This window comes from Tursiops truncatus, chromosome 16 (genome assembly GCF_011762595.2).
Source record: "Tursiops truncatus isolate mTurTru1 chromosome 16, mTurTru1.mat.Y, whole genome shotgun sequence".
Taxonomy (NCBI): Eukaryota; Metazoa; Chordata; class Mammalia; order Artiodactyla; family Delphinidae; genus Tursiops; species Tursiops truncatus.
Window position 1 is genome coordinate 15,740,316 of NC_047049.1, and position 26,091 is coordinate 15,766,406.

Sequence of the window (26,091 nt, forward strand, 5' to 3'; positions counted from 1 at the left end):
ATAAACATGCTGGTTTTAAAAATGACAAAACCAGGGCTTCCCTGGTGGCGCAGTGGTTGAGAATCTACCTGCCAATGCAGGGGACACGGGCTCGAGCCCTGGTCTGGGAGGATCCCACATGCCACGGAGCAACTGGGCCCGTGAGCCACAATTACTGAGCCTGCGCGTCTGGAGCCTGTGCTCCGCAACAAGAGAGGCCACGATAGTGAGAGGCCCACGCACCGCGATGAAGAGTGGTCCCCGCTTGCCGCAAATGGTGAAAGCCCTCGCACAGAAACGGAGACCCAACACAGCCAAAATAAATAAATAACTTTTTTAAAAATGACAAAACCAAACTTCTGGCTCATTGAAAAGGCGAATACAATAAAAAGACAGCCTAGGGCAGTATTAAATGGCAGAACTGAAAAGGAGGCCTTAAGTACAGATACTGACGAGACTTTCTAAATTATAAGAAAACACTATGAATATAGCAGCTTGAAAGTCTGAGGACTATATAGTTTTCATTTTAGAAAGTTAGAATTTTGTATCAGAGCTATGCTAACACATATTGCAAAAGAAAATCTCATTTTTGAACACAGATGAACAAAAGCTTTAAAGTATTGGCAAAAGAAATTCAACAGTGCTTGAAGAATCAGGTATTGCGACCAGACAGCATTCACCCAAGAAATCAAAGGTGATTCAACAACTGAAAATATACTAATGGGTAATTTATCATATTAACCGATTAAATGTGAAAAAACATTTTCTGAAAGGAAGCAGAAGAGCAAACCACAAATCTCAACACTCCTAATAAACACTCTTTGTAAGCTAGGAATAGAAGTAAACATTCCTTATCAAGTAATCCACAGAACATCATGATGAAAAAGTCCCTTCAAGTCAAGAACCAGATGCATGCTGTTACCACTACTTCTTAAAACATGATTCTGAAGGTTCTAGACAATGCAAGATGACAAGAAAAAGCAGTATAAGATTTCAAAAGGAAGAGACAAACCTGTTATTACTTGTAAATGCTGTCTTTCTAAAAAAGCAAGAGAATCAAATAATCAACTATTAGAACTAGAGCATTTAGCAAGTTGGCTGGAATAAGGATCATTTGGAGAAAATAAAAGATTTATGATCTATCTGCAGTGTTTAAGCTTTTCCAAGGAGAACATATTTATATATTACATGTGTAATTAAAAGCCAAATTATTTTAAAAGAAAGAAAAAGGGTTGGCTGGGAAAAGATCACTTAAGGCTATCTTGTTAGGAATTCCCTCTGCCGCTACTGGGACCCCAAAAGGGTTGAACTCTTCACACCTTCACTAGAAAAGGTAAAGTTTCAAGGGCTGGGACCTAAAAATAGCAACAGTAAAGGCTTTGATATGTAAGCCCAGGGACCACAGTTTTGTGGGGGGTTTTTTAAGTCCAATTCAAATGGGACATCAAAATGTCAGCCCTGAACCAGACAAAAAGCCTACACTATGAAACGATTAAACTGCTGTTAATATAAAGACAAGGGGTTCATGTAAATTCAGACATCACCTATCGGCACCTGCCAGGTGGGCATGTGACCCTGCTCTGATGTCACCTTCTGCCAAGGCAAAAGCAATAATAGGAATGAAAATATCCCTTGAACGCAAATGACTGTCATGCACAGTGCTCGGCACACAGGACTTTTTAACGTCTAACAGAACCATGGTGGTGACCTTTCAAGTACTTTTATTGCACCAGAAATCCTAAAATTCTTAAAGCTAAGCAATACTTAAACCAAGGTAGCCTTGAATGTTTGCCTATAAAACATCACATTAAAGTATTTACTTTAAAAATAAAAACTGTGATAAAGTATTTGGATTTCAATCTGAGATCTACAAAGGCTTCTACCAAAAACCCAACTCCCAACACGACCACCCAGGGGGAGAACTGATTCCTAAATACTGTGGGGTAAGGAAATAACCAGTTCACCAAAAAAATATTCCAACTAAGCCTCTTTGCCATTTAGGTACAAAAACTCCTGTTAAATAAATAACCAACATTACTTCTTGAAATATTCCTTTCAAAACCAGGTCTAAAAAAAAAAACCTAAAACCAAGCAGAATAAGATCTAAGCCTAAAAAAACAAAACTCCTCCAAGTTTCTTTGTTCTATATTGATTGAGTTTAAGAATTCTACTCCTTTTTGCCCCCAAAGGGCAGAGTAAGACAAGCACTCAAGAAACACCCCGCAATTAACCCTCCTAAGTAAAGGCTGAGAAGCCCCTCGAAGGGAATGCTGCCCAGTGCCCAGGCCCAGCTCACGTGGCCCCTGGAGACCAGGGCCGTTTGCACACTCAGCCCCTCCCCCAAGGCCAAACAGCTGGTTAATCAGTCACCTTCCAGTCTGGGGCCTTTCCAACTCCCACACGTGGATCCAGTCACCAAAACTAGTCACAAATGCCACTCAAGCCCCTTTTCAAACTAAGAATGAATCCCTCTGGGACATCTTAGGAGAAAGATGTGTTTCAAGGTCCACCCTTTGTCTATCTTGAAGTGTCATCACGTCGGGGGTCCGAGTGACACTCTCATCACTGCCTTCTGTTGGGCATGACTGTCCCAACAACGTTCTACTTAGCATCTGTTGTGGGAAAAGTGAGCTTCAAACAGGCCATCGAAAGTCTCCAGTTTCCTCTGTTCCTCCTCAGGGGAAAGGTGGCAGATGACACCAGCTCAGCAGCGTTCAACTAGGTCAGCAAAGTAAGTACTTACACCTGAAGAATTTTCAACATCGTCGTTAGGGGCGATATCAGCTGCTACTGTGTCCCTAGGCAGCACCGTCTGCAGCTGGGCCCTCTCTTCTCCCTGGGTCAGGAGAGTGGGCAGGAGGGTTCTGGACAGGGCTGAAGGCAGACACGCAAAGGACCCCACGGGACAGGATGCTCCACTGAGGGCAGGCCCCCTTTCAGCACCCAGGGGACCCAAGCCTTCTTGGTAGCAGCTGGGAGGGGGGCAGCTGCTGCCCTCCTGCAGGCTTTCGGCTGGGGCCACGTGCCTTGGGGGCATCTCCTCTCAAGGTCCCTGGGAAAGAAGTGAACTTTGAGGACACGAGGAGTGTCTGAGTCCTCTTCTCAACCAATTAGCTGCCTCACGGGCCCCATCATGCCTTGCTCTTACTCCGTAAGCCAAGGAAGAGGTGCCCCTCACATCACGCCTGGTATCAGGAAGCCCACCTCTACCAGTGCCTGAAAACCCAGGGCTCCAATGGGAATCATCCTCTGGCTGCCGCTGCTGTTCTAACTTTAAATTCATGAACGGCGGCCACAGGTGGGCCAGAGTGCTGCCCAACGATCATTCTCTACGTCCTCACTCTGGGCCCCTTCTCTCCTAGACAGTTACTAGTTCTCTTCCCTCCTCAACCTCCATGTCTCCCCATCCTCTCTCTCAGCTGAGCAAACAGAAACGCTCGGGGGCTTCCCTGGTGGTGCAGTGGTTGAGAATCTGCCTGCTAATGCAGGGGACACGGGGTCGAGCCCTGGTCTGGGAAGATCCCACATGCCGCGGAGCAACTAGGCCCGTGAGCCACAACTACTGAGCCTGCGCGTCTGGAGCCTGTGCTCTGCAACAAGAGAGGCCGCAACATAAGAGGCCCGCGCACCGCGATGAAGAGTGGTCCCCGCTTGCCACAACTAGAGAAAGCCCTTGCACAGAAACGAAAACCCAAGACAGCCAAAAATAAAAATAAATTAAAAAAAGAAGGCTCAACATTTAAAAAAAAAGAAACGCTCGGAACTCCCACCGACTTCTACCCACCCACCTGTACCTGTGCCACATCCTCTGCCTGCCTTTCACTTGCTCCTCCCTCCCAGTCATCAGTTTTCATCAATCAGAGTGTGTGCTCAGCACCATCTAATACACTTCGTGCTGTATTTATTTGCTGTCTCCCTCACTAGAATGGAAGCTCCACGAGGGCAGAGATTCTCTGTCCTGCTTCCTGCTCTGTTCCCCGCACCTAGAATAGCACCTGGGATGTAGGAGGCACCCACTGAATGTTTCCTGCATGAACAAACAAATGATTGATTCCTTCCACTGATGCCCTAGAGCCTCCTTTGGCTGTGGCCCTGGGGCTCAGGACTCTCAGAACAGCACCCCAGCTCCCAAGTGCACGCAGGCGCCCCACTCACGGCTCTCGCAGTGTGCGCCCTCCCGGCCATCGCAGCACCCGCAGCGGTAGCTCCCGTTGTGCAGGACGCAGGTGCCCTCGCTCATGCACGGGCTGGGTGTGCAGAGGTTAACTGGCCGCTTGGCTTCTGCAAGGGAGCACGTGCCAGCAGACCCAGCCTGGGCTGGCCCCGAAGACCCCGCTGTAAGGAAGCCCGGTACAGAGGCGAGGCCACCAGAGCAGAGTCTTACACATCTTAGTGGCTCCGTGGGCCTTTGAGCTACAGGTTAGTTGGGCCCCATACTGCATGGCCAGTCAAAGACCCGACTTCCACCCAGCTTTCCTACACGTGTACAGAGACTCCCTCTCTAGGGCGGGCCGTGCACACAGCAGTGCTTATTGTTATTATCGTGGCCACATGCTTTTTAAAAAGTGGAAAGGATGTCACTGGCAAAGGAAGGCTTGGAGTCAGGCTGTCCTGGCTGTGTCTGCTCCTACCAAGGTCAGTGCCAACCCGGGGTCCTATGGGTATCCTAATTACGTCTTCTTTTTAAGTGGGGTGCATACGTTCTCAAGTTTGGGAAGAGGTGCCTGTGTTAAATTAGCTGCACCTTAAATGTCAGGTGAGTGACATTCGTGTGAGTGTGGCACTTAGCATAAAGCCCGGCATGTGGAAAGCGCCCGGCAGTTGGGAGGACTTGCTGTCCCTGTAATGATGTACATGAAGGCTTGGGCTGAGGTCCTCCCTTGGAGGCGGCCCTGAGGGTGTGGATCGCCCCCTACTCACCTCTGCATATCCACTCGATGAGCGTGTCCTGGTGGTGCCTCAGGTCTGCGTAGGCTGCCACGTGGATCAGGGAGTCCCAGGGACGTGGGAGCCTCCGCAGTGCCTCCCTCAGGATAGGCCCCACGCCCATCACCAAGACAGAGACGCCGTCGTCCCTCAGCTCCTGGGCAGGGACAGCCACGTCCTCTGCCCCCTCCCACCCGTGACCACCACCGCAGCCTTGGGGACACCAGGCCGGGTGCCCCTCTGGACCGTCATCACCTTGTCATAGATGTACAGCAAGGCCGTGCCTGCCGAGCCCACCCCACCCAGGTAGGGGGCCTGGCTCCTGGCCCGCAGCGCTGCAGCGCTGGTGAGGTGGGGGTCCCTCCCAAACGCTGTCTGGACCTGGCCGCCATACACCACCAGGCCAATCTGTGTCACGTCAGGGTTCACGTCAAACCGGAGGGCACAGCTTCTCACGAAGCTCTGCATCTGGGCAAAGTCCTCGGGCCCCACAGAGGTCGAGGCATCCAACGTGAAGACCAGGTCCAGCGACTGGGCCTGGCAGCCTGCAGAACAAGCAGAGTGGACCTCAGCGGGCAGCAAAGTGAGGACTGCTCCGGGGTGAGCGGAGCCCAGGTCAGCCGGTCTGCTGTCTGTGCACTGCAGTATCCGTCCTCCACCCTCTCCTAGAATGGTAGCAGGACACGTGAATGCTCAGCTAGACCACATTCCTAGCCTCCCTGGCAGCCGGGTGTGGCCACGTGACAAGTTCTATATAGTGGGTTGTGATTGCAAGTAATTGTGCGATTTCCAAGTTATGTCCTCAAAAGGAAGCTGCTTGCCTTCCACTTCCCCTCTGCCCTCTTCCTGCTGTCTGAGAAACAGTGACCCTGGAGTTAGAGGTGGAACCACAAGAGAGCCGAGCCACCCTGCTGGCCCTGGCCGCTCACCTCTGAACTGTTATGTGAGAGGAATAAACGTCCACTGTGCGTAAGCCATTGAGCTCCGGGGCCTCACCTGTGCCATTACCGAGTGCCCTCCACGTGCCGTGCACTGTATACAAGGCACTAATTACACCATGTGGACAAAACTGCCAGTGCCTGTCCTTGATCGGCTGACAAACATGAAACCAACAAAGAATTACAAACTATGAGCAGCCATGGAGGAAAGGAGCAGGGTGCTATGAGAGGGACCAGCGGGGGCGGCACGGGTGGGTAAGGACGGGGTTGGGGCTCCTCTGAGGAGCAACATTTCAGCTGAAGACTGAAGATTCAGAACTCCTTGTTAACAACAATAAATAACAATAATAAACAGCGATACCTACAATTCTGAGCGTACACTCTGAGCTTACTCTGTACTAGTGTGCACGGTGCTTGCCTTACTTAATCCTCACAAAAGCCCCTCTGGAGGTACTAGGTACTACTATTAGTCCAATTTTACTGACCAGTAAACTGGGAAGTTACTCATCACAAGGCTAGCATACAGAAGAGTCGGGCCGTGCTTGCGGCCCCCAGTACAGGCCCTGGTTAAGTCGCTACCAAAGGGAGGAAGGGCCTGCCACTGGCCAGCCGGCCCCCGGGTCGGGCGAGGCCGGCCCGCAGCTGGCGCCGGTGCAGGACTGGTCCTTACCTGGGCGCTGCTGGCTGCACAGCTTTCCCCGCAGCTTCGGGATGTGGCGGCACAGGTCCTCCGGGCCGGCGTCGATCATGATGTGCGCTGGGCTACCAGTGACCTCCTCCAGGTCTGCCCGCACGGCCTCGCTGCCCACGCCCAGCAGGAGCAGCTCCCAGGCCCTGGCGAAAGTCGCCGGGCCGGCCACCTGGTCCTGAGAGCGCGCCTCGGTCATTAGGACCACGGCCCTGCGGGGCCGGTCCAGGCCCGTTCCGGCGGCGCTCCCGAAGCCGCGCTCCGCCGCCTGCTGCGGGGCGTGGCCTGTCAGGATGGCGCCGCCAGCGAAGGGCAGGTCGTCGAGGCTCCTGACCAGGTCCGCACGTCCCGGTACTCGCCCACGGGCACGGCCACACCCAAGCATGCCCGGGAGCCCTCGCTCAGCGCCCCCGGCACGAACCGCTTCACGGAGGCCTTGGTCCACAGGAAGCCCTCCGGGGTGGCAGCCGCCGAGCCGGCCAGCGGGAAGACGACGTCGGCTCTGCACTCCAGGCTCAGCTTCGGGGCTGCCAGGATCACAGCGGCCGTCGCGCTGTGGAGCACGCAGACCACTGTCCCACCCGGGACCCCCAGGAGCCACGTGGGGCCGGAGCCGCCTCCCTCCCAGGAGGGAGATGAGACACTGACACAGAGGCTTCAGGGCCTAGTGACCAGTGCAGGTCACAGGGTTAGCCACAGCCGGACACAGAGCTCCCTGGCTCCCACCAAGTGTCTCCATCTCACCACTCTTTCAAAAGAAATTTTTCTATAACTTTTTCCCATTATGGTTAGTGCTTCTTGTGTCCTGTTGGAGAAATCTTTGTCTACCCCAAGATCATGAAGATATGCTCCTATGTTTTCTTCCAGAAGTTTCACAACTTTGCCTTTTACATTTAAATCTATGATCCATCTGGACTTGATTTTTTGTGTAGCTTGTGAGGTAGGGAGTCAACATATATATCTTTTTCCCATATAAGTCTCCAACTGACCCAGCACTACAGTTTTTAAAAAGTGACTATTTAACAAGTCCCGTCCTACGTGTCAAGCATTGTGCTAAGAATCTTATTTCAAACTCCCATAACCGTAGGGGGTAAAGCCAGTTATTATAATCTTCATTTCACAGTTTTAAATCCAAAAGGGGTTGAAGCTTCTCACTCCTCCTCTTCTTGGAAGAGGGGAGAAGAGACTCAGCCCAGAACCAGGACCCAGTTCGGCCAGCTCCAGCCCGCAGCTGGGCTCCACAATGCTCACAGATCAAGCAGCAGCCATTCTAAAGCTAAGAAGCCAGGAGCCGTGTCCTAGCCGGAGCTCCACCACCTGAGTTACTTCTTCATGGAACCCTCAGTGTATCATCTGAGACATCAGATCAGTGGTGTACTTGAAAAGCAGGTGGCCCTAACTCCAGGGCCAGTTCCTACCTAGTAGCTAAAAGGGTGGCAGGTGAGAAGCAGGAACCCCGGCTCCACTGCTCCCCAACAGAGTCTGGGAAGGCCTGTGCACACGTACCGCAGTCAGCCTCCCCTCCAAAGGCTGGCGGGCAGAGGCAGTGGTACCGGTCCAGTCCTTCTGGAACACACGTGCCTCCATTCTGGCAGGGCTGCGAGTCACGGGGGCCTATCAGAGAGATGCCTGTTAACAGCCTGGCACATCAGCCCAGAGATGCGAAGGGGTTTGGCTACCCAGCCACACCAGGGCCCAGCCCCTTTCTTTCCCCAGATGCACTAGGAAATTAGCCTCAACACCTGTAGCAAAGAGGAAAAGGAAAGTAAATGAGGTACGTAAGGCGGGGTTAGGGTGTAGGTGATACCAGACACTCAATGGTGGGCTCAGTAAGGCCCCGTGCGAATTACAGGCTCACTTGGGGATCTGCCAATGGGATCTGGCTCCTGGCTCTGATACTGGGAACACGTGTTATGGACTGAATTCCGCCCCCCCCCCCCGGACCTCCAAATTTATATGTAGGAGTCCAAACCCCCAATACCTTAAAAATGTTAATCTACTACTTGGTGGTGACATGATTGTAATTAAAGTATACACTTCTGGAAGGTAGGAATTATCGAGGGTAACTCTGGGCTCCTAGGCCAGCAGTTCTGTCAGTTGGAGTTTCATGCAAACAACCGAGGGCTCATTAACAGCATCAACAGTGGCCTTTAACTGAGCAGCTATTATGGGGCCAGGTATTGTGCTAAGCGCTACACATGTATAATCTCACTTCACTGATACAACTGGATGAAACAGGTACTGTGAACCGCCATGTCACAGACGAGGAAGCTGAAACTTGACGAACAGAAGTCACGTGCTGAAGGTCAGCTACTTGGAAAGTGGCAGAGCTGGGACTCAAACACAGGTCACTCTGGTTCCAAAACCGTAAGTCCTTGAGCTTTAATTTCTGAGTAGAAACAACCCCACTTTCAGTTCCTCCCATGTGTCAGAGACCAGCCAAGTTGGAACTTTAAAATAAGATGCCCGAAGGATCACCTAACCCCAGGCAGGAAGCACCATCCTGCCTGCACACAAAGCCTCTGGCTCTGCTTCCGAGGGACGGACTCCCGACCTCATCGGGAGTAGCATATCTACGCAAGCACTGATGCCAAGACACTTCAGTGTGATTTCTGTGCTCCTGGGTCAGTGAGACACACTAGACCCCGGGGTGAGGAGCAGCGAGGGCCCGTTGGGAAGCCAGGCTGCATGATCTTAATGGTATTGAAAAGTCCTCCTGTTTGCTTGCGACTGTGTCGCTGATGAAGCACTTTGGTGGACATCACCTACTGAGTCTTCCCGAGGATCCCTTGTATGGTACCCCCTATCATCCACAGCAGGGAAATGGGGAGCCCAGACATGGGGCAAACATTACCCCCATTTTACAGAGGAGGAAAGTGAGGCTCAGGTATCTTGCCCTGAGTCTGGTGCTAGATGTGAGGCTGTCTGCACAGCTGGGGCTCAGTGCACGCCCTGCTCTGCCTCTTGTCAACGCAAGGGGCCCTGGTTAAGGAAGTAATTCCAAAGCCTTCACTCCCTTTCTCAGTGAAAATGTACCACTGACCAAGGGAGGCATGAGTATGGCATGAGCATGTTCCTCTGCCTCTGAAAATGCCTGTCCCTGTGCCCTGGAGCTCAGTCCAACCCCACGTGCTACCCCAGGAGTGTAAATGCCACTTTGGGAGCCAGCCTAGTCCCAGGGCCAGAAAGAAGAGGAGAATCCAAGAGGCAGACTGTACCTGGGCAGGTGGTCCTGTAGCAGGTGGCAGGGTGGGTTAAGAACACTCTCTTCCAGCCACAACCCAAGGAAACAAATGGTAGAGATCAAAGTTTTAACAGGAGAGGGTGTTTAAAACACTAGAAGCTGACACAAGGTGCCAATGCAAAAGCAAGTCAAGACAGACTTGGTTCTTTTTTTTTTCCTGATTCTACCCAACTTTTGTCTGCACATAGAGTAGGAAATGTTTCAAACTACTCAGACAATTAAAAAAGATAATGGAAGCTGGCTATCATGTCAGAAATTAGAGGTATCTGTGTTCAGTACTCTGAACTACGGCAACAGCTTTCTATTACGAGTTACTTTCTGGGGCCAGCACAAGGAGTGGGGGGTGGGAAATACTGGGATTAGGCGACTGCATTCTGGCTATGTGACCCCAGGCAAGTTACTTTCCTTCTCTGGTCTTCTGTTCCCTCTTCTATATAGCAACTCTGTAGTTTTCAACTGTGTTCCTCAGAGCCTCAGTGGAGAGGGAAGGGGACTGTCCAGGGCTCCCCCAGTACCCCAGCCCCACGCCCCCACCCCAAATGTGCTTTTTCTGGTCTGAATAACAAGTGTCCACATGAGGCTCCGTAGCTCAGGAGGATTTGCAAACCACTGGCTGGTCTCAACGACCTCTGAGGTCGGTTTGAGTGACAACCTTCTGTGACAACACAAGGGCCGCCATTCCTGTGCTGGCTTCCATGCCCCAGCCATCCCCCATCGTTACTTCAAGGCCTCAGCTACTTGAAGAGACAGCAGTCTCCTCTTCCAGATGGAGAAATGGGTTCAGGGCTGAATTAAGTTGCCCAAAGTCACACGGTTACCAGAACACAGCAGAGCTGGGATCCGAACTCCATCTCCCACTCCAAAGCCCATGCATCCTGCCCGCTGGGCCTCGCCCCCTGGCTCTCCTGAGTCTGCGGGGCGATGGGCCGACCACAGAGGAGTGGGTCCTCGTCCCTCGGGCAGAAAGTCCTCCTCTTGGCTGGCAGCAGCTCCACGGATGGCCTCATCTAAGGAGATTCTCCTGGGGCCTTCGCGACAAAGTTCTCTAAAACTTGCCAAAGAGCACTTCTCCCGGGGAGATCCCACCCAGGGCTGCTCACCTGGCGGGCAGGCTAACTGGGCTCACCTCTAGGGCCGGGGCTTTCCTGAGGCAAAACATCCACTTGGGATAAAAGCCAAGTCAACTACGAACTCAAGGGGTCGCTGAAATCAAAACTGTGCCAAGCTGCCAGCTCATTAAAAAGAACTCTTCTCCCCCTCCACGTCTACTCCTCATCAAACCACAGGTCCTAGCCCAGAAGGCTCCACGGGCCCTGCCCTCCCTACCCAGGCCTACAGGAGCCAGCGCTGTTGAGCAGACACTATCCACAGGGCTTCGCCTGGGCCTGTGCTCAGCTAGTCCCCCACCTCCCTCAGGTCTGGTCCCTGCCCACTCTAATTAAAGCTGCACCCCTACCCTCTACTTACCCCACCCTGTCCCACCCCGCATCCTTTCCCCTATTGCACTTACCACCACCTAATAGTTCATTTAGGTATTCACTTTGTTCACTGCTGCCTCTTGCTCATGAGAGCAGATTTGTTTCCGAGACGCTCATGCTGATTCCCCAGGACCTGGGGCAGTGCTGGGAACTTAGGAGAGCCTCGGTGAGTATTTCTTGAATGAGGGGATTGATGAAAAGCCTACTATATGCATTATTCTAGGAGCCTGCAACGTCAGTGCATTCTACGAATTACCTCGCTGCCTGCAACGTCAGTGCATTCTACAAATTACCTCGCTGCCTGCAACGTCAGTGCATTCTACGAATTACCTCGCTGCGTGCCCCTGGCAATCCTCCGGGGGCAGGTCCTGTTATCACCCCCTTGCTGAATGTGGAAACAGACAGCGGGAGGTTCCCAGCTCACTAGTGGTGATGCCCCCAGAGTCTGAGCACATAGCCATGAAGTGTACTCTACCCACCAGCCTCTCCCAGGGCTCCCGGCTCTGGACGCCTCTGCCCACTGCTACCCGGTTCCCACATCTTTCGAGACTGCTCAAGCAACCCCTCCTCCATGACGTGTGGCGAGGACAGGCCCCATCCCAGCACTTGGGAGGCTCTCTCTGGACCACGAGCTTCTTGGAGCCGCGACTGTGCCTGCCTCCTCGCTGGACCCTGCCTGGCTCACCGTGAGTCCTTAAACATGTTCACCAGGGAATGAAGAACTACCTCCTTTCACTCGGAAGTGCAGGTTCGGAAGAGAGCCTCTAGTGGCCTCTGACATGGCAAGAGGCCCCACTTCCTCTGATCCACATGGAGGGCACCGCCCTTCCCTGCCGAGATGGCGTTCGGACTCTGCATCGACCCAACACGGCCCTCACAGCTTCTCAGCCGCTCCATCTCACTGCTGTGGGCACTCTGATCTCATCGCTGAGGCCAGGCCAAGGGGCCAAGGTGCAGCTGGTTCAAACGCTACCCTGGCCCTCCAGAAAGGACTAGAGGGCGAGGTCATGAGCTCCTGACCAGGTGCCATACTGAAGGTGGTCCGGATAAAGGGGACGATCTGGGGGTCTGCGGGGCAGTGGCTGAGAGCCGGGCGGCAGGTGCCCTTGAATGCCTGAGCTCCGGCCCTGAAGAATCCAGCATTCTTCACAGCCTCCACATCCGGAATCCATCGAAGCACCATAAGCCTCTGGCCTTGCTCAGCCCCCACACACGTGGAAACTGGTGATCGGAGGGACCAGATTAGCAGACCACTATCCCAAGCCCAGACCACCGCCCTGTCAGACCAGCTTCTGGCTGAGTTACCAGCCTTCAGAATGGCTGGGACCCAGGCCCGGGGCTCCTGGGCGGTGTGTCTAAAAGGCTCTGACACTGAGTAGCTGTGCCCCTGCCTGGGTCCCCGGAGCTCTGTCCCTGCCTCCCTCCCAGGTCTCCTCCGATCCCTGTCACACACTCCACAGCCAAGGCCCCGGAGAGCCGTTTCTCCCTGCAGCCCATGAGCACTTGGCCGTCCCCGTCCAGGCCCTGCCCACAGGCTCTGACCCCACACCTTGTGGACAAACCTGGAAAAGGGACAGAGAGCAGCCAGCACGGCCTTGGTCCCCCGAGATCCCCTCCGGCACGGGGCCTGGCCAGCAAGCTGCCTGACCATCTCTAGCGTCTTGCGCTCACAGGGGTGAGGCTGGACCTTGCAGTCTGTGTCCACCGTGCATACCCGAGGCAGGGAAGACAGGGTTACGCCTCCTTCCTCCCACCACCCTCAGCCTCGGCTCTTTCCCAGCAGAGTACACGGGGGAGGGGCAGCCGGTCTCCGAGCATCTCCTCTGCACAAGCCCCGCCCCACACCGCTCTTCCATCCTGTGCACACGTGTACCTTTTTTTTTTTTTTTTTTTTTTTTTTACAACGTACTTCACTCTAGCTCCTGGATGGAGCCTGACAAAGATGACTGGGAATACAGGGATCTCACCCCCAGATGAGGCCTCCCTGTGCTGACAGCAGGGGAGGGGACCCCACCGGATCTGAGCCTCTCTACCCCGTGCGACAAGTTCGGAATTCCCAGCCTAGAACCCCACAGGGCCTGACACAGGGCGGTAGAACAGAGCAGAGGGCCCCAGGGCCGAGGCTGCTGGGCTCCATTCCTCTTCCCTCCCTCTCAGGGGGACCTCCGGCCTTGGGGAACCCTCCTCACCCCCATCCTGCTTGCATACAGGCGAGGCCACTCCTTTCCACACGGAAAGGCCTTACTCACCCGGAGAGGCAATGGTGCACGTGGCAGAGCCGCCGAGGGTGCTGGAGAGGCCGTGGGCGGCGTCCTCCACCTGCTCGGCCATCAGCACGTGCTGCTCCCTTGGCTCGCTGGCCAGCGTGCGCAGCTCCTCCCACCTGTGCCCTGAGCCCCCGGCCGAGAAGTTACAATGGCTCATCGCCCCACACTCACCCACCTCCTATCCACCCGTCTCCTAGACGCTGGGCTCCCTGTGGACAGCCCCGCCACCCACTACTGCAGGAGCCACAGAGCTGCAACCTCATCCACCCAGGATGCAGGTAAGGTCTAGAAGTGAAGCACAGAAGGACCTCGAGGATGCTCAGCCATGGGTCATAACGTGCACACGCTCCAGTCCCCGAACTTCCTCAGAGGAGAGCCTCACACTCAAACCGTCGGCTCTTATTTGAGACAGGGTCCTAACAGATTTAGTCGTCTGGTTTTGCAACCTATAGCTGATGAGAAAAATTTAACCAGAGGGCTTCCCTGGGGGCACCGTGGTTAAGAATCTGCCTGCCAATGCAGGGGACACGGGTTTGAGCCCTGGTCCGGGAAGATCCCACATGCCGCGGAGCAACTAAGCCCGTGTGCCACACTACTGAGCCCGGGTACCACAACTACTGAAGCCTGCACGCCTAGAGCCCGTGCAACGAGAAGCCACCCAATGGGAAGCTCGCGCACCGCAACGAAGAGTAGCCCCTGCTCATCGCAACTAGAGAAAGCCCATGCGCAGCAACGAAGACCCAACGCAGCCAAAAATAAAAATAAATTTAACTAGAAAGGAAATGAAGGAACGTGGTTCTAGGTGACAGCAAGAGAAGAACAAACAGGGACAGCTAGTAACAGAAAAGAAAAAAAAATCCTGAAGAATTATAAATAGTGGCAATAAGAACTGAAAGGCCAGCAACATGAGGCCGTGTAGAGGCAGGAGCTGGCGCAGCTCCACAATCAGAGGGCACTGCTAGTGTCCAGAACAGAAATGCTGTGGGGGATGATGACCGTAGGGCATGAAGAAAGGGTTAAATGATGTCGAGAAACCTGTTTTTAAGAAGACAAGGCAGTCAGTGACACATTTAGAATCCTGCCTATCAAAAATTCATCAAAACAGACCACAGCTTGGCAATACAGCAAAACCTTCATGTATCTCTAAACCTCCTAATGTAAAGCTCCCCATCCTCCTCTGAAGCCACAGAGACCAGACACTTTGCCCAGCATCTGGGACAGCGCCTGGCACACAGAGGGGCTCCTCAGTTCCGGACTCACATTAGCATTGAGCGGGCAGCTCTGCCGGGCCGCACCCTTAGCTCTCCCGGCCCCCAAACAGACCTTCTTAAAAGCTCCCTGGGTAATTCAGATGCTCAGCCAGAGTTGAGAACCATCAGAGAAGGGGCTCAATGTACACTAAAAGGGGGAAAGAGTTTGAACGGGCAACAGTCTTTAATCTCACACTGCAGTGGTTCTCAGACTTTGGCGGCATCAGAATCACTGAGGGGCCAGAAAAACCACAGATCGAGGCTCCTTTTGCCCCAGAGTTTTGGACTCAATGCAGTGGGGCCTGAGTGTGTGCATTTCTAGCAAGCTCCCAGGTGATGCTGTTACTGCTGGTCCAAGGAACACACTTGGAGAACCACTGGTCAACAGGGAGCTGGCCTCTTACTAGGAGTGGGGAGGGGTCAGGTAGCCCTGGAAATCCAACAGGCTTTCTCAGAGGCTTCCTGTGTCTGCAGCTCAGGTCTTCATATCTGAGCCGTGCCCCCTCTTCTGAGCAATGGCTTCTTGATTTCCCTACACTAGGGATGCTCAAAATACGGTCTGTGGGCCAGTGAAGAGCCCCGAACTGTTTCACCCTGATTCAGAATCCGATAAGTATAGACACCAAGCATTTAGAAACTAATCGTACAGCAACTTGACAGTCATTTTATGTCTGTTGGGTCAAATAATAAATATCTGAGTTTCTATTTTGTTTTTATTTCATCTTTCCAGCAACTCATTTTTATTGTATTTTTTTTTTTAAAAAAGTATCCGTTCATGATGGATTAGAAAAAAAAACAAACTGGACCTTCACCACAGATAGTTTGAGAAGCGCTACTCCAGCCAGCAGCTGGAGAAGAAAGCCCCAGAACGGACCAGTATTTCCACCCATGGGAGATTCTATCCTCAGTGACAAACCTTTGGGCAAATACTACGTGCAAGGCACTCTATTTGGCCCTATGTGGGGATGAGGGTGGGCAGGGAGCCATGAAGTAACGCCCACTCTCCTCTCTCAAGGGGTTTATACTCCTTATATCTGAGGACACAGAAAGAGCCAGCCATAAGGCAGCTTGTGTCTAATACCAACTTACTGGCAATGACAACAATAATGGTGGTGGTAGCTGTCATCATCGTCACCAGGACACTGCACAATCGGGGCAGCCCCATGGTACCTACAACCTCAGTCCCCTTCTATCTTCTTCCTCTTTCTGCACTTGCTGGTCCACGCAGCACTCAGCTCCTGGTGATCTTATTTAGGCTTTAAATACCATCGTCAGTTTCAATCTCGATGCCTGTCCTTTCTCCTCTGCTCCAGACTCTCGTATCCAACTCTTTACTCAGCTTCTCTACTTAGATGGCTGATACGCATCTCAAACTTGACTTGTCTGAAACAGAATTCAATTTCCTTTGTTCCTTTCCCACTCTTTCTCTTTTCAGTAAATAGCACCACCATTCACACGGGAGTTCAGGCCAAAATCTTTGATTCTTCTCTCACACACCCACATCCAATACACCGGTCACTCCATTGCTCTGCCTTCCAAAAGCATCCTAAATCCAGCCACTCCTCAGCGGGGTCACAGCTGCTTCCCTACTGCAAACCATCATAATCTTGCATGTGAGCTGCTCCAAAGGCCTCCTAACTAGACTCCCCACTGCCCCTATTATTGCTTCTCCCTCTGCCTCACCCACCAGTCTATTCTCTCTACCTTGCAGTCAGTGTGATTTTCTAAAAATGTAAGCCAATTCATGTAATTTTCCTGCTCAAACCCCCCACCCCAAAGACTTCCCAGACTACTCATTACAAACTTTAGTCTCTACAATAACCCACAAAAGCTCTAGGCCTAACTCCTGCCCACCTCTTCTACCTTATTTCTTATAATTCACCCCTTGCTTGCTGGGCTCCAGCCACTCCTGGCTGTCTCACTGTTTCTATCACACACCGAGCTAGCTGCTGCCTCAGGGCCTTTGCACTTTCCATCTGCCTGCCTTGCCTGCTCTTTTCCCTGTTATTTGGAAGGCTTGTTCCTCACTCAAGTTTCTGCTCAAAAACCAACTCTTCAAAGGAGCCTTGCCAGACCCCCCTATCTAAAACAGCTGTCCTCTCTATTCCCATCACTCTGTAACCTCTTCCCTACTTTATTTTTCTCCCTTGAATTTTATTTCCACCTGGAACTGTTACTTATTTATTCACTCCTTTTTTTTTTTTTTTTTAAATCTAGTTCCTTTCCTAGAACAGAAGCTCCATCAGGGCAGGGACTTTGTATTGCTGTCTGTGCATCCTGAGAACCTAGAATAGTGTCTGGCACGAGGAAGACAACATACATTTATTGACTGAGAGAATAAATAATGTACAGTTGGTCCTCTGTATCTGTGGGTTCCACATCCATGGATATGGGTGGCCAACTAAGGGACTTAAGCATCCACGGCTTTTGGTAGCCACAGGGGTCCTAGAACCAACCCCAAGGAGCAACTATACTAAAATTAATAAAGAGATTTCTATGTATAGGCACAGTGCCCAGACCAAGAGTCATTTCACTTGATACCCACAAATGACAACAGCCCCACTGAGGTCACCTCCATTTTCAGGGTTGAGAGCATTGAGGAACTGTGCCCCCCTCTCCTCTAGGAAGGCCTATTCCTGCATCTGGCTGCTGACCCACCCTGTGCAGTTGGATGAGTCCATGAACTTCCATTTCTGCCCAGATAAATTAGAGTCAAGTTTCTGACACTTGAAATCAAGTATTCAGACTAAATTAAAGACGATGCAAACTCTCAGACTTCCAAAGACTTGGCGGTCCCCTTGTGCCAGCAACAACACAGCAAAGTGACAAAAAAACGGATCCAGGAAGGATCAGGATGGTTTTCCCAGCTCCCCTCTCTTCCCATGGCTGCGACGTCCCCAGGCTGACCCAGAGGGCTGACCCCGCGTGACCAAATCTCTTACTGGGAAGCAGACCCCCACAGCAAACACAGGTGACGCCCCTTTGCTTCAGCTGCTTGGCTGGCAGGGCCACATGCCCTTGGGACCTCCCGTCAGTGACAATGATGGGGACCTGGGGCACAGAGGCAGTTCTGCCCCCAGGGAATCCTTTATGCAGAAGGTATTTCAGAGCAAGGCCCATCTCTGTACGTCCTCCTCTGAGCTCACCCAGAAGGAAAAAAACAAAGAAGAAAGAGTCAGCGGTCCAGAGATGAAGTTGGAATGAGAGCCTGAAATGATGGCCACCTTCTTCCAGCAGAGACTCAAAGGGACAATTCCAGCATGAGATACGCACTCTCTCACCATCTAAACCACAAGAATGATGAAGAGAAATGAACTTTTCCCCTGGACTTAACACTCCCCCTATACATCTCTGTTGTGTTATGTAACAATGACATTCTTTGTGTATGTGTTTGCTGTCTCTCGCCATGGTGTCTCCGGGGCACAATTCTCCTCGTTTGTCTAACACCCACCTCCCATCTCCCCAGCCCCATACCATTCCCTTCTTGTTACAGCTCAACATCTCCTTGGGGTGGGAAAGCAGATAAATGAGTTTCATAAGAATTTATGGGCGTGAAGGACGGGGCTTTGCGGCAAGGGTCTGATGAGGCCTCGCTTTGATGCAAGGGTCCGTGATCAGGCCTCTCTGTCCCACTTCCAAGTTCAGGGTTGGGCGCTGGAAGGCTGAACCGTTTGACTGCTTTCAGATCAGGGCAGGTTACGGTGGTCCCATCTCATCAGGATGCTAAGATTCTCCAATCCTCACAGCCTAGTTATAGGGACTGTCGACTGAGCTTGGAATCCCAGCACAGAATCCCTACTGAAGCTCGCCATAGGAGGCTCGTGCAAACGTCCTCAGAGGGTGGACTGCCAGCTCTGTCAACTGGGAAGAAAATAATATGACTCACTACAATAGATTTTGGGCAAAACCTTTCAGTGGATGGTAATAGATGAGGAATCCCCTGCTCAGAGACCAGTAATACTAACTTAATATTTACTGTGCACTTACCACATGCCAGGCACCACTGTGCTAAGAGTGTGTGTATATGTATGTGTGTGTGTGTGTGTGTGTGTGTGTGTGTGTGTGTGTGTGTGTGTAAAGGTGCTTGGCTCATATAATTCTCACCACAGCTCTGAGACAGGGGAGTTCAGAGAAGAGAAGGGCCTTAGCTAAGGTGACACAGCTCATGGGTGGTGAGGTAGGACTTGAACCCTCCACTTCCAGAGCCCAAGTTCTTAATCATCAGGCTACACAGCCTGCCTCTCCCCAGCCAGTGGAGGTCAGAACTGCAGTTGAAACCCAGTCCAGCTAATTCCAAAGCCAATGGTCATTCCTCTGCAGACTTGCACCTAACAGGCATGGAAAATGGGCGCCCATTCATTTACGTACTATCTAAGCAGAGACCACACGGCCGGCAGAGCTTTAAAATATTTACTCTATGGCTCTTTGCTGAAAAGGTTTGCTGACCCCTACTCTATACTGTTCTAAATGGTTTCAAAACACTTTTCGCCAAAAGCCAGGAGCTCCCTGTGCCTTCCCCCTGGCAGGGTCCCCCACAAGCCTCTGGCTGTGGCCCTGCATCCTTAGCTTCTCAGCCAGACTTCGCTTTCTCTCCTCAAAACACCCCCGCACCCCTTGCCCATCTAATCATCACTTCTTTCCGTATGGATTCAAAGCTTCAGGACCAGGAAAAAAAGCACTTGTTCTCCGCAACTCTGTTCTTGTTTCTCATACAGGTCTACCCTCGGCCCCTCCAGAGTTAACCTTTGTTTTCCCTTTTCAATCCAGATTTTCTGAGTGGGTCTGGGCCCCGCTCTTCATAGCTACCAGCCTGTGGCTAGAGAGAAATTCAATTTCAAGGCCATGAGGGCCCAGACTACAACTCCACGGACCTCTGGGGTGTCCGCTTCCACATCGCTTAGCGCACAAATGCCCGTGCCGGCCACCCTCTCCACCTCTGCACCTGACCTGCTGGCTTCTGACCGACCGAGCGCAGGTGAGATTCCTAACAGCATCTGAACCCCGGGAAATGAGAAGAAACCCTGCTACCTCCACTTTTCTTATTCCACGGGGTGTTTCTCACAGAGACTGTTCTGAGCTCATCGTCTGGCTCCAGACAGGAAGGTCTGAGGCCAGAATCTAAGGTTTTTCTAATTTCTCTCCAATGGGACTAAACGAGGTAGAAAGTGAAGGTTCACAGATGGACTGCTGTTTATGATAGAAACGCGTGGACGATTAAGAACAAGGGCGCAGATACTAGTCCCGTGAGATACTGGCCAGCTAAACTTGGCAACGTTACTTGGTCTGACACTCCTGTTAAACCTGCTAAAGTAGAAAAAGTAACAGTATTGTTTGAAGATTAAATGCTGTATCCAGTGCCTGCTAGTACCTAGTAAGCACTCCATCAGTGGTCATTATAATGAACTACCTAGCAGCCTCTTCTAAGAAGTTTACCTTTTGAGTTAGTCTCAAATTCTAGTCAGCATGAAAGTCCCTTAGGAGATTTACTAATGTGGATTTTCAGATTCCATCCTCCCAGAGTCCAAATTGGTGGGTGTGTGACCAGGCCTGAGAATCTATCAATACATTTTAGACCCGCCTCCCCTTTCCCACCCCCAGTGATTCTGATGCAGGTAGTTCATGGAACAGACTTCGAAAAATAATTCATAAGAACACTCACTGTAGGTACAGGGATGTTGATTACGGGAGTTTTTGTTGTTGTTGCTTTCCGCAATGGACAAAAATCCTGGAATCAAGCTAAATGTGTCCTTTTAGGGGTCTGATTTACTATATTGTAAGAGCTCAATTCATTGATTACATAACCATTAAAAAGGATCAACATGAAAAATAATGCAGCTTTATGCAAAAATACAAATAATATTAAGTAAAAAAAAAAATAGAGCAAAGTGCTTTGTAATTTTAACTATTCTAAAAACTATGTTTAAATGTTAATGCAGCTTGAAAGAGGCCAGAGCTGGCTATAAAAGGCTTTGTGCTAAAGAAAGGGGTCATTGCTATTTCTGCAGAGCTACTCAAACACGGTACAACTTTGATAAAGCTACAGATGGGGTCCAAAAGAAAAAAAAAATTCAATCACAGAAAACTCAGAGTCATGTTACGTGAAATTAATCAGATGATGGAACAGACGTGCACAGCCCTCTGGCCAGACTTCTAGACATTCGGAAGCCAACTGCTGGCCGTGTTTTATCTGATTTTAGGTTATCATGGGGTACAACACTGTAAGGTTTGATTGTAGTATTTTTTAAACTTATTACAAAGTAGCAATAAGGTGACTGTCACAGTGTCTTCTTAGTCATTTCAAAACATGCTTTTAGGGGACTGCATTGATCTGGAAAGGCAAGTGTTCTGGGTTTTGGGGACAGCTGTGCTCGTCCGTCGAGAATTTAAAACTCCACTGAAGAAAAAAGGTAAAGAGCCCTGGGCAGGTCATCGCTCCCATTCGGCCAACATTCCTCTGTTATTAGTAAGAGTGTCTTAACATTCAATGTCCTCAATGACCCTGCAACCATGGCCCCAAAACCAGGAACTGCCTCCTTTTCTTGTTTGTTGTCTTACAGCCAACCTGGGATACACAAATGCTAACCATTCTCATCCCCAAAAGAAGAGCTGACCTTGTTCAGACACGTAAAGAGGCATCTTTCTCCACCCCCCGTGTCCTCATCTGGTGCATCCTCAATGCATCTCCGCATGTCATGGGTTATGAATAACAGCCCTTAGTTACGATTTTCAGCACAGCTGACAAGGGGCTCAACTAATTACTTAGGGGGCAGGGGTGGAGGGGGAGGTCGGAGAGAGGTGGGAAAGGACAGCTCCATGGGGCCTCCTGGACGCACAGTGCGACCCTGTGGTCCCGGCCAAGTCACCTGCTCCTCCCCAACCTCAGTATCCTCTTCCATAAAATAAGGGGTTGGAAGAGGTACTGGGTGATCTCTATAGAGTACCTTTTGGTACCAAGTCACTTAAATTGGCTTAGTTTTTCACAAGAGAGCAGGGCTGAGTCATTTGAGTCAAAGTCCCCCAAACGTTTTTGACTTTCAGTCCTAAATTTAAAACATTAGGTTACTTTTTCTTCTGCAAATGTTTTTGTGTATATAATGGGTACAAAAGTTTTTATAACAATAAAATATCAATAATGATATAATTCACATACCACAGAATTCACCATTTTAAAGTACAAATGTGGTTCTTAGTATAATTCAGAGTTGTACAACCATCACCACTACCTAAATCCAAACTCTTTTCATCACCCCAGAAAGAAGCTTTATACCTATTAGCAGTCATATCCCGCCTCCCCACATGCCCTGGAAATGACTAATCTACTTTCTGTCTCCACAGATTTGCCCATTTTAGACTATTTCATATAAATGAAATCATACAATACGTGACCTTTTATGTCTGGCTTGTTTCACTTAGCATTTTAGTTAAGCATCTTGCCTCTTGGCCATTTTGATGTCCTCTTTGGAAAAATGTCTATTTAGTTCTTCCGCCCATTTTTTAACCAGATTGTTGGGTTTTTTGTTATTGCTTGTATGAGTTCTTTATATATTTTGGATAATAACACCTTACCTGATATATGGTTTGCAAAATTTTTCTCCAATTCTGTAGGCTGCCTTTTCATTTTGTTGTTTCTTTTGCTGTGCATAAGCTTTTGAGTTTTATGTAGTTCTATCTGTTCATTTTTGCTTCTATGAATAAATTACATTTTGTGTACCCATTCATCCATTGGATTTTGGCTATCATAAATAACACTGCTGTGAACATCACTGTACATGTTTTTGTGCAGGCATATGTCTTTGTTTCTCTTGGAGTGGAATTCCTAGGACATGTGGTAACTCTATGTTTAACATTTTGAGGAACTGCTGTACTGTTTTCCAAAGTTGCTGCACCACTTTACAATCCTACCAGCAGCGTATGAGGGCTCCAATTTCTCCACATCTCTGTCAACACTTGTTATTGTCTGTCTTTCATTTTATCCCTCCTAGTGGGTGTGAAGTGGTATCTCATTATGGTTTTGATTTGCATTTCCTTAATGACTAATGATGTTGAGCATCTTTTCGTGTGCTTATTGGCCATTTATATATCTTCTCTGGAGAATAGTCTATTTACAAGGTTTCTTATTGAGATGATGAAAATATTCTAAAATTAGATGATGGTAATAGTTGGATAACCCTGAAAATATACTAAAAACCACTGAACTGTACACATTAAAGGTGTGAACTTTACAGTATTTTAATTATATCTCAATAAAGCTGTTTTAAATAAATTAGTGTGTATAACACTCCTAGGCCAGGGGGCAGTGGGAAGAGACCTTTTAAAAGTGCCAATTCTAAGTATCACTGCCCAGAGTGATTTAGCAGGTCTGGAGACAGCCCAGGCACCTGCACTTTAACATACTCCCTAAGCAATTCTGACTCAGACCATCTGACCAAAGACCTCACTTTGACAAGTACTGCTCAGTGTGTCTGGGCCCAAGATACAGAAGTGGGGATGCCACTGTTCTCTACGGGAACCATTCGTGGAGGGCCCAAGGGTAGAAGGCTCCAAGGGAACATGAAAAGGTCAACGTACACTAATATCACTTTTAAAAAACATATTAACGTGCTTTTTCCTTTGAACTTTCTTGTATTTGACTTGCTGCTTATTCTGCACCCAAGGTCAGAGGAAAGGGCTGGGATAAACAACCTAAGATGAAGTCACTGGGGATGGGGGCAGTAACAAGATGGCTGGGTAGAAGGACGTGAGCTCACCCCCCTCACGAAAACACCGAAATTACAACTAACTGCTGCACAACCATTGACAAAAAACTGCTGGAACTTGCCAAAAAAGATATCCTACATCCAAAGACAAAGAAGCAGCCACAACAAGATGGTAGGAGGGGCACAACTGTGATAAAATCAAATCCCATACCCACTGGGTGGGCAACCCACAAACTGGAAAATAATTATATCTCAGAGGTTCTCCTATAGGAATGAAAGTTCTGAGCCCCACGTCAGGCTCCCCAGCCTGCAGGTCTGGCATCAGGAGGAGGAGCTCCCAGAGCACCTGGCTTTGAAGGCCAGCAGGGTTTGATCACAGGAGCTCCACAGGACTGGGGTAACAGAAACCCCACTCTTGGAGGACACACACAAGGTCTAGTGCACACCAGGACCCAGGAGAAAAAGCAGTGACCTCATGAGAGCCTGGGCCAGACCTACCTGCTGGTATCGGAGGTGGGGGTAATTACCTTAAACATAAACAGATTAAATGCTCCAAACAAAAGACACAGACTGGCTGAAATGGATACAAAAACAAGACCTATGTATATGCTGTCTACAACAGACCCACTTAAGATCTAGGGATACATACAGGCTGAAAGTGAGTAAATGGAAAAAGGTATTCCATGCAAATGGAAATCAAAAGACAGCTAGATTAGCAATATTCAGATCAGACAAAACAGACTTTAAAATAAAGACTGTTACAAGAGATAAAGAAGGATACTACATAATGATCAAGGGATCAATCCAAGAAGAAGATATAACAATTGTAAATATATATGCACCCAACACAGGAGCACCTCAATATATAAGGCAAATACTAACAGCCATAAAAGGAGAAATCAACAGTAACACAATAATGGGGGGGGGGGGGGCTTTAACACACCACTTTCATCAATGGACAGATCATCCAGACAGAAAATCAATAAGGAGACATGGGCCTTAGATGACACATTAGATCAGAGGGACTTAACTGATATTTATAGAGCATCCTGTCCAAAAGCAGCAGAACACAGATTCGTTTCAAGTGCACATGGAACATTCTCCAGGACTGATCACATGCTAGGCTACAAAGTAAACCTCGGTAAATTTAAGAAAACTGAAATCATATCAAGCATCTTTTCTGACCACAACGCGATGAGAACAGAAATAAACAACAAGAAAAAAACTGTAAAAAACACAAACATGTGGAGGTTAAACAATATGCTACTAAACAACCAATGAATCACTGAAGAGATCAAAGAGGAAATCCAAAAATACCTAGAGACAAATGAAAATGAAAGTATGATGATCCAAAACCTATCTGATGCAGAAAAAGCAGTTCTAAGAGGGAAGTTTATAGCAATACAATCTTACCTCAGGAAACAAGACAAATCCCCAATAAATAACCTAACCTTACACCTAAAGCAATTAGAGAAAGAAGAACAAACAAAACCCAGAGTCATTAGAAGGAAAGAAATCATCATAAAGATTACAGCAGAAATAAATGAAATTGAGACAAAGAAAGTGATAGAAAAGATCAATGAAACTAAATGCTGGTTCTTTGAAAAGATAAGCAAAATTGATAAACCTTTAGCCAGACTCATCAAGAAAAAAAGGGAGCAGGCTCAAATCAATAAAATTAGATATGAAGAAGTTACAACTGACACCAAAGAAATACAAAGGATCATAAGAGACTACTACAAGCAACTATATGCCAATAAAATGGACAACCTAGAAGAAATGGACAAATTTTAGAAAGATACAATCTCCTAAGACTAAACCATGAAGAAATAAAAAATATGAACAGACCAATCACAAGTACTGAAATTGAAACGGTGATTTAAAAACTCCCAACAAACCAAAGTCCAGGACCAAATGGCTTCACAGGTGAATTCTATCAAACATTTAGAGAAGAGTTAACACCTATCCTTCTGAAACTCTTTCAAAAAATTGCAGAGGAAGGAACACTCCCAAATTCATTCTATGAGGCCACCATCACCTTTATACCAAAACCAGACAAAGATACCATAAAAAAAGAAAATTACAGGCCAATATCACTGATGAACACAGACACAGAAATCCTCAACAAAATACTAGCAAACTGAATCCAACAATACACTAAAAGGATCATATACCATGATGCAAGGATCGTGGTATATCTCAGGGATGCAAGGTATATCCCAGGGATGCAAGGATTTTTTGATATCCGCAAATCAATCACTGTGATATACCACATTAACAAACTGAAGAATAAAAACTGTACGATCATCTCAAAAGATGCAGAAAAAGCTTTTGACAAAATTCAATACCCATTTATGATGAAAACTCTCCAGAAAGTGGGCACAGAGGGAACTTAACTCAACATAATAAAGACCATATATGACAAAACTACAGCCAACATCATACTCAATGGTGAAAAACTGAAAGCATTTCCTCCAAGATCAGGAACAAGACAAGGATGTCCACTCTTGCCACTTTTATTCAACATAGTTTTGGAAGTCCTAGCCATGGCAATCAGAGAAGAAGAAGAAATAAAATGAATTCAAATTGGAAAAGAAGTAAAACTGTCACTGTTTGCAGATGACA

The 26,091-nt window shown here is 49.2% G+C and overlaps 1 protein-coding gene across 1 annotated transcript in view; it reads right to left on the reverse strand.

Annotated features, from left to right (window-relative positions):
- Nucleotides 1-2,731: 2,731 nt before the first annotated feature.
- VWA2 (von Willebrand factor A domain containing 2) overlaps nucleotides 2,732-26,091 on the reverse strand; it is a 57,432-nt gene continuing 34,072 nt past the window's right edge. Inside the window, 10 exon segments of the mRNA XM_033842344.2 lie at nucleotides 2,732-4,260; nucleotides 4,900-5,088; nucleotides 5,091-5,450; nucleotides 6,514-6,873; nucleotides 6,876-7,058; nucleotides 8,038-8,145; nucleotides 9,750-9,806; nucleotides 12,817-12,948; nucleotides 13,503-13,643; nucleotides 17,713-17,906. Coding sequence (XP_033698235.1) covers nucleotides 4,088-4,260; nucleotides 4,900-5,088; nucleotides 5,091-5,450; nucleotides 6,514-6,873; nucleotides 6,876-7,058; nucleotides 8,038-8,145; nucleotides 9,750-9,806; nucleotides 12,817-12,948; nucleotides 13,503-13,643; nucleotides 17,713-17,906 — 1,897 coding nt within the window. The 3' untranslated portion in view covers nucleotides 2,732-4,087.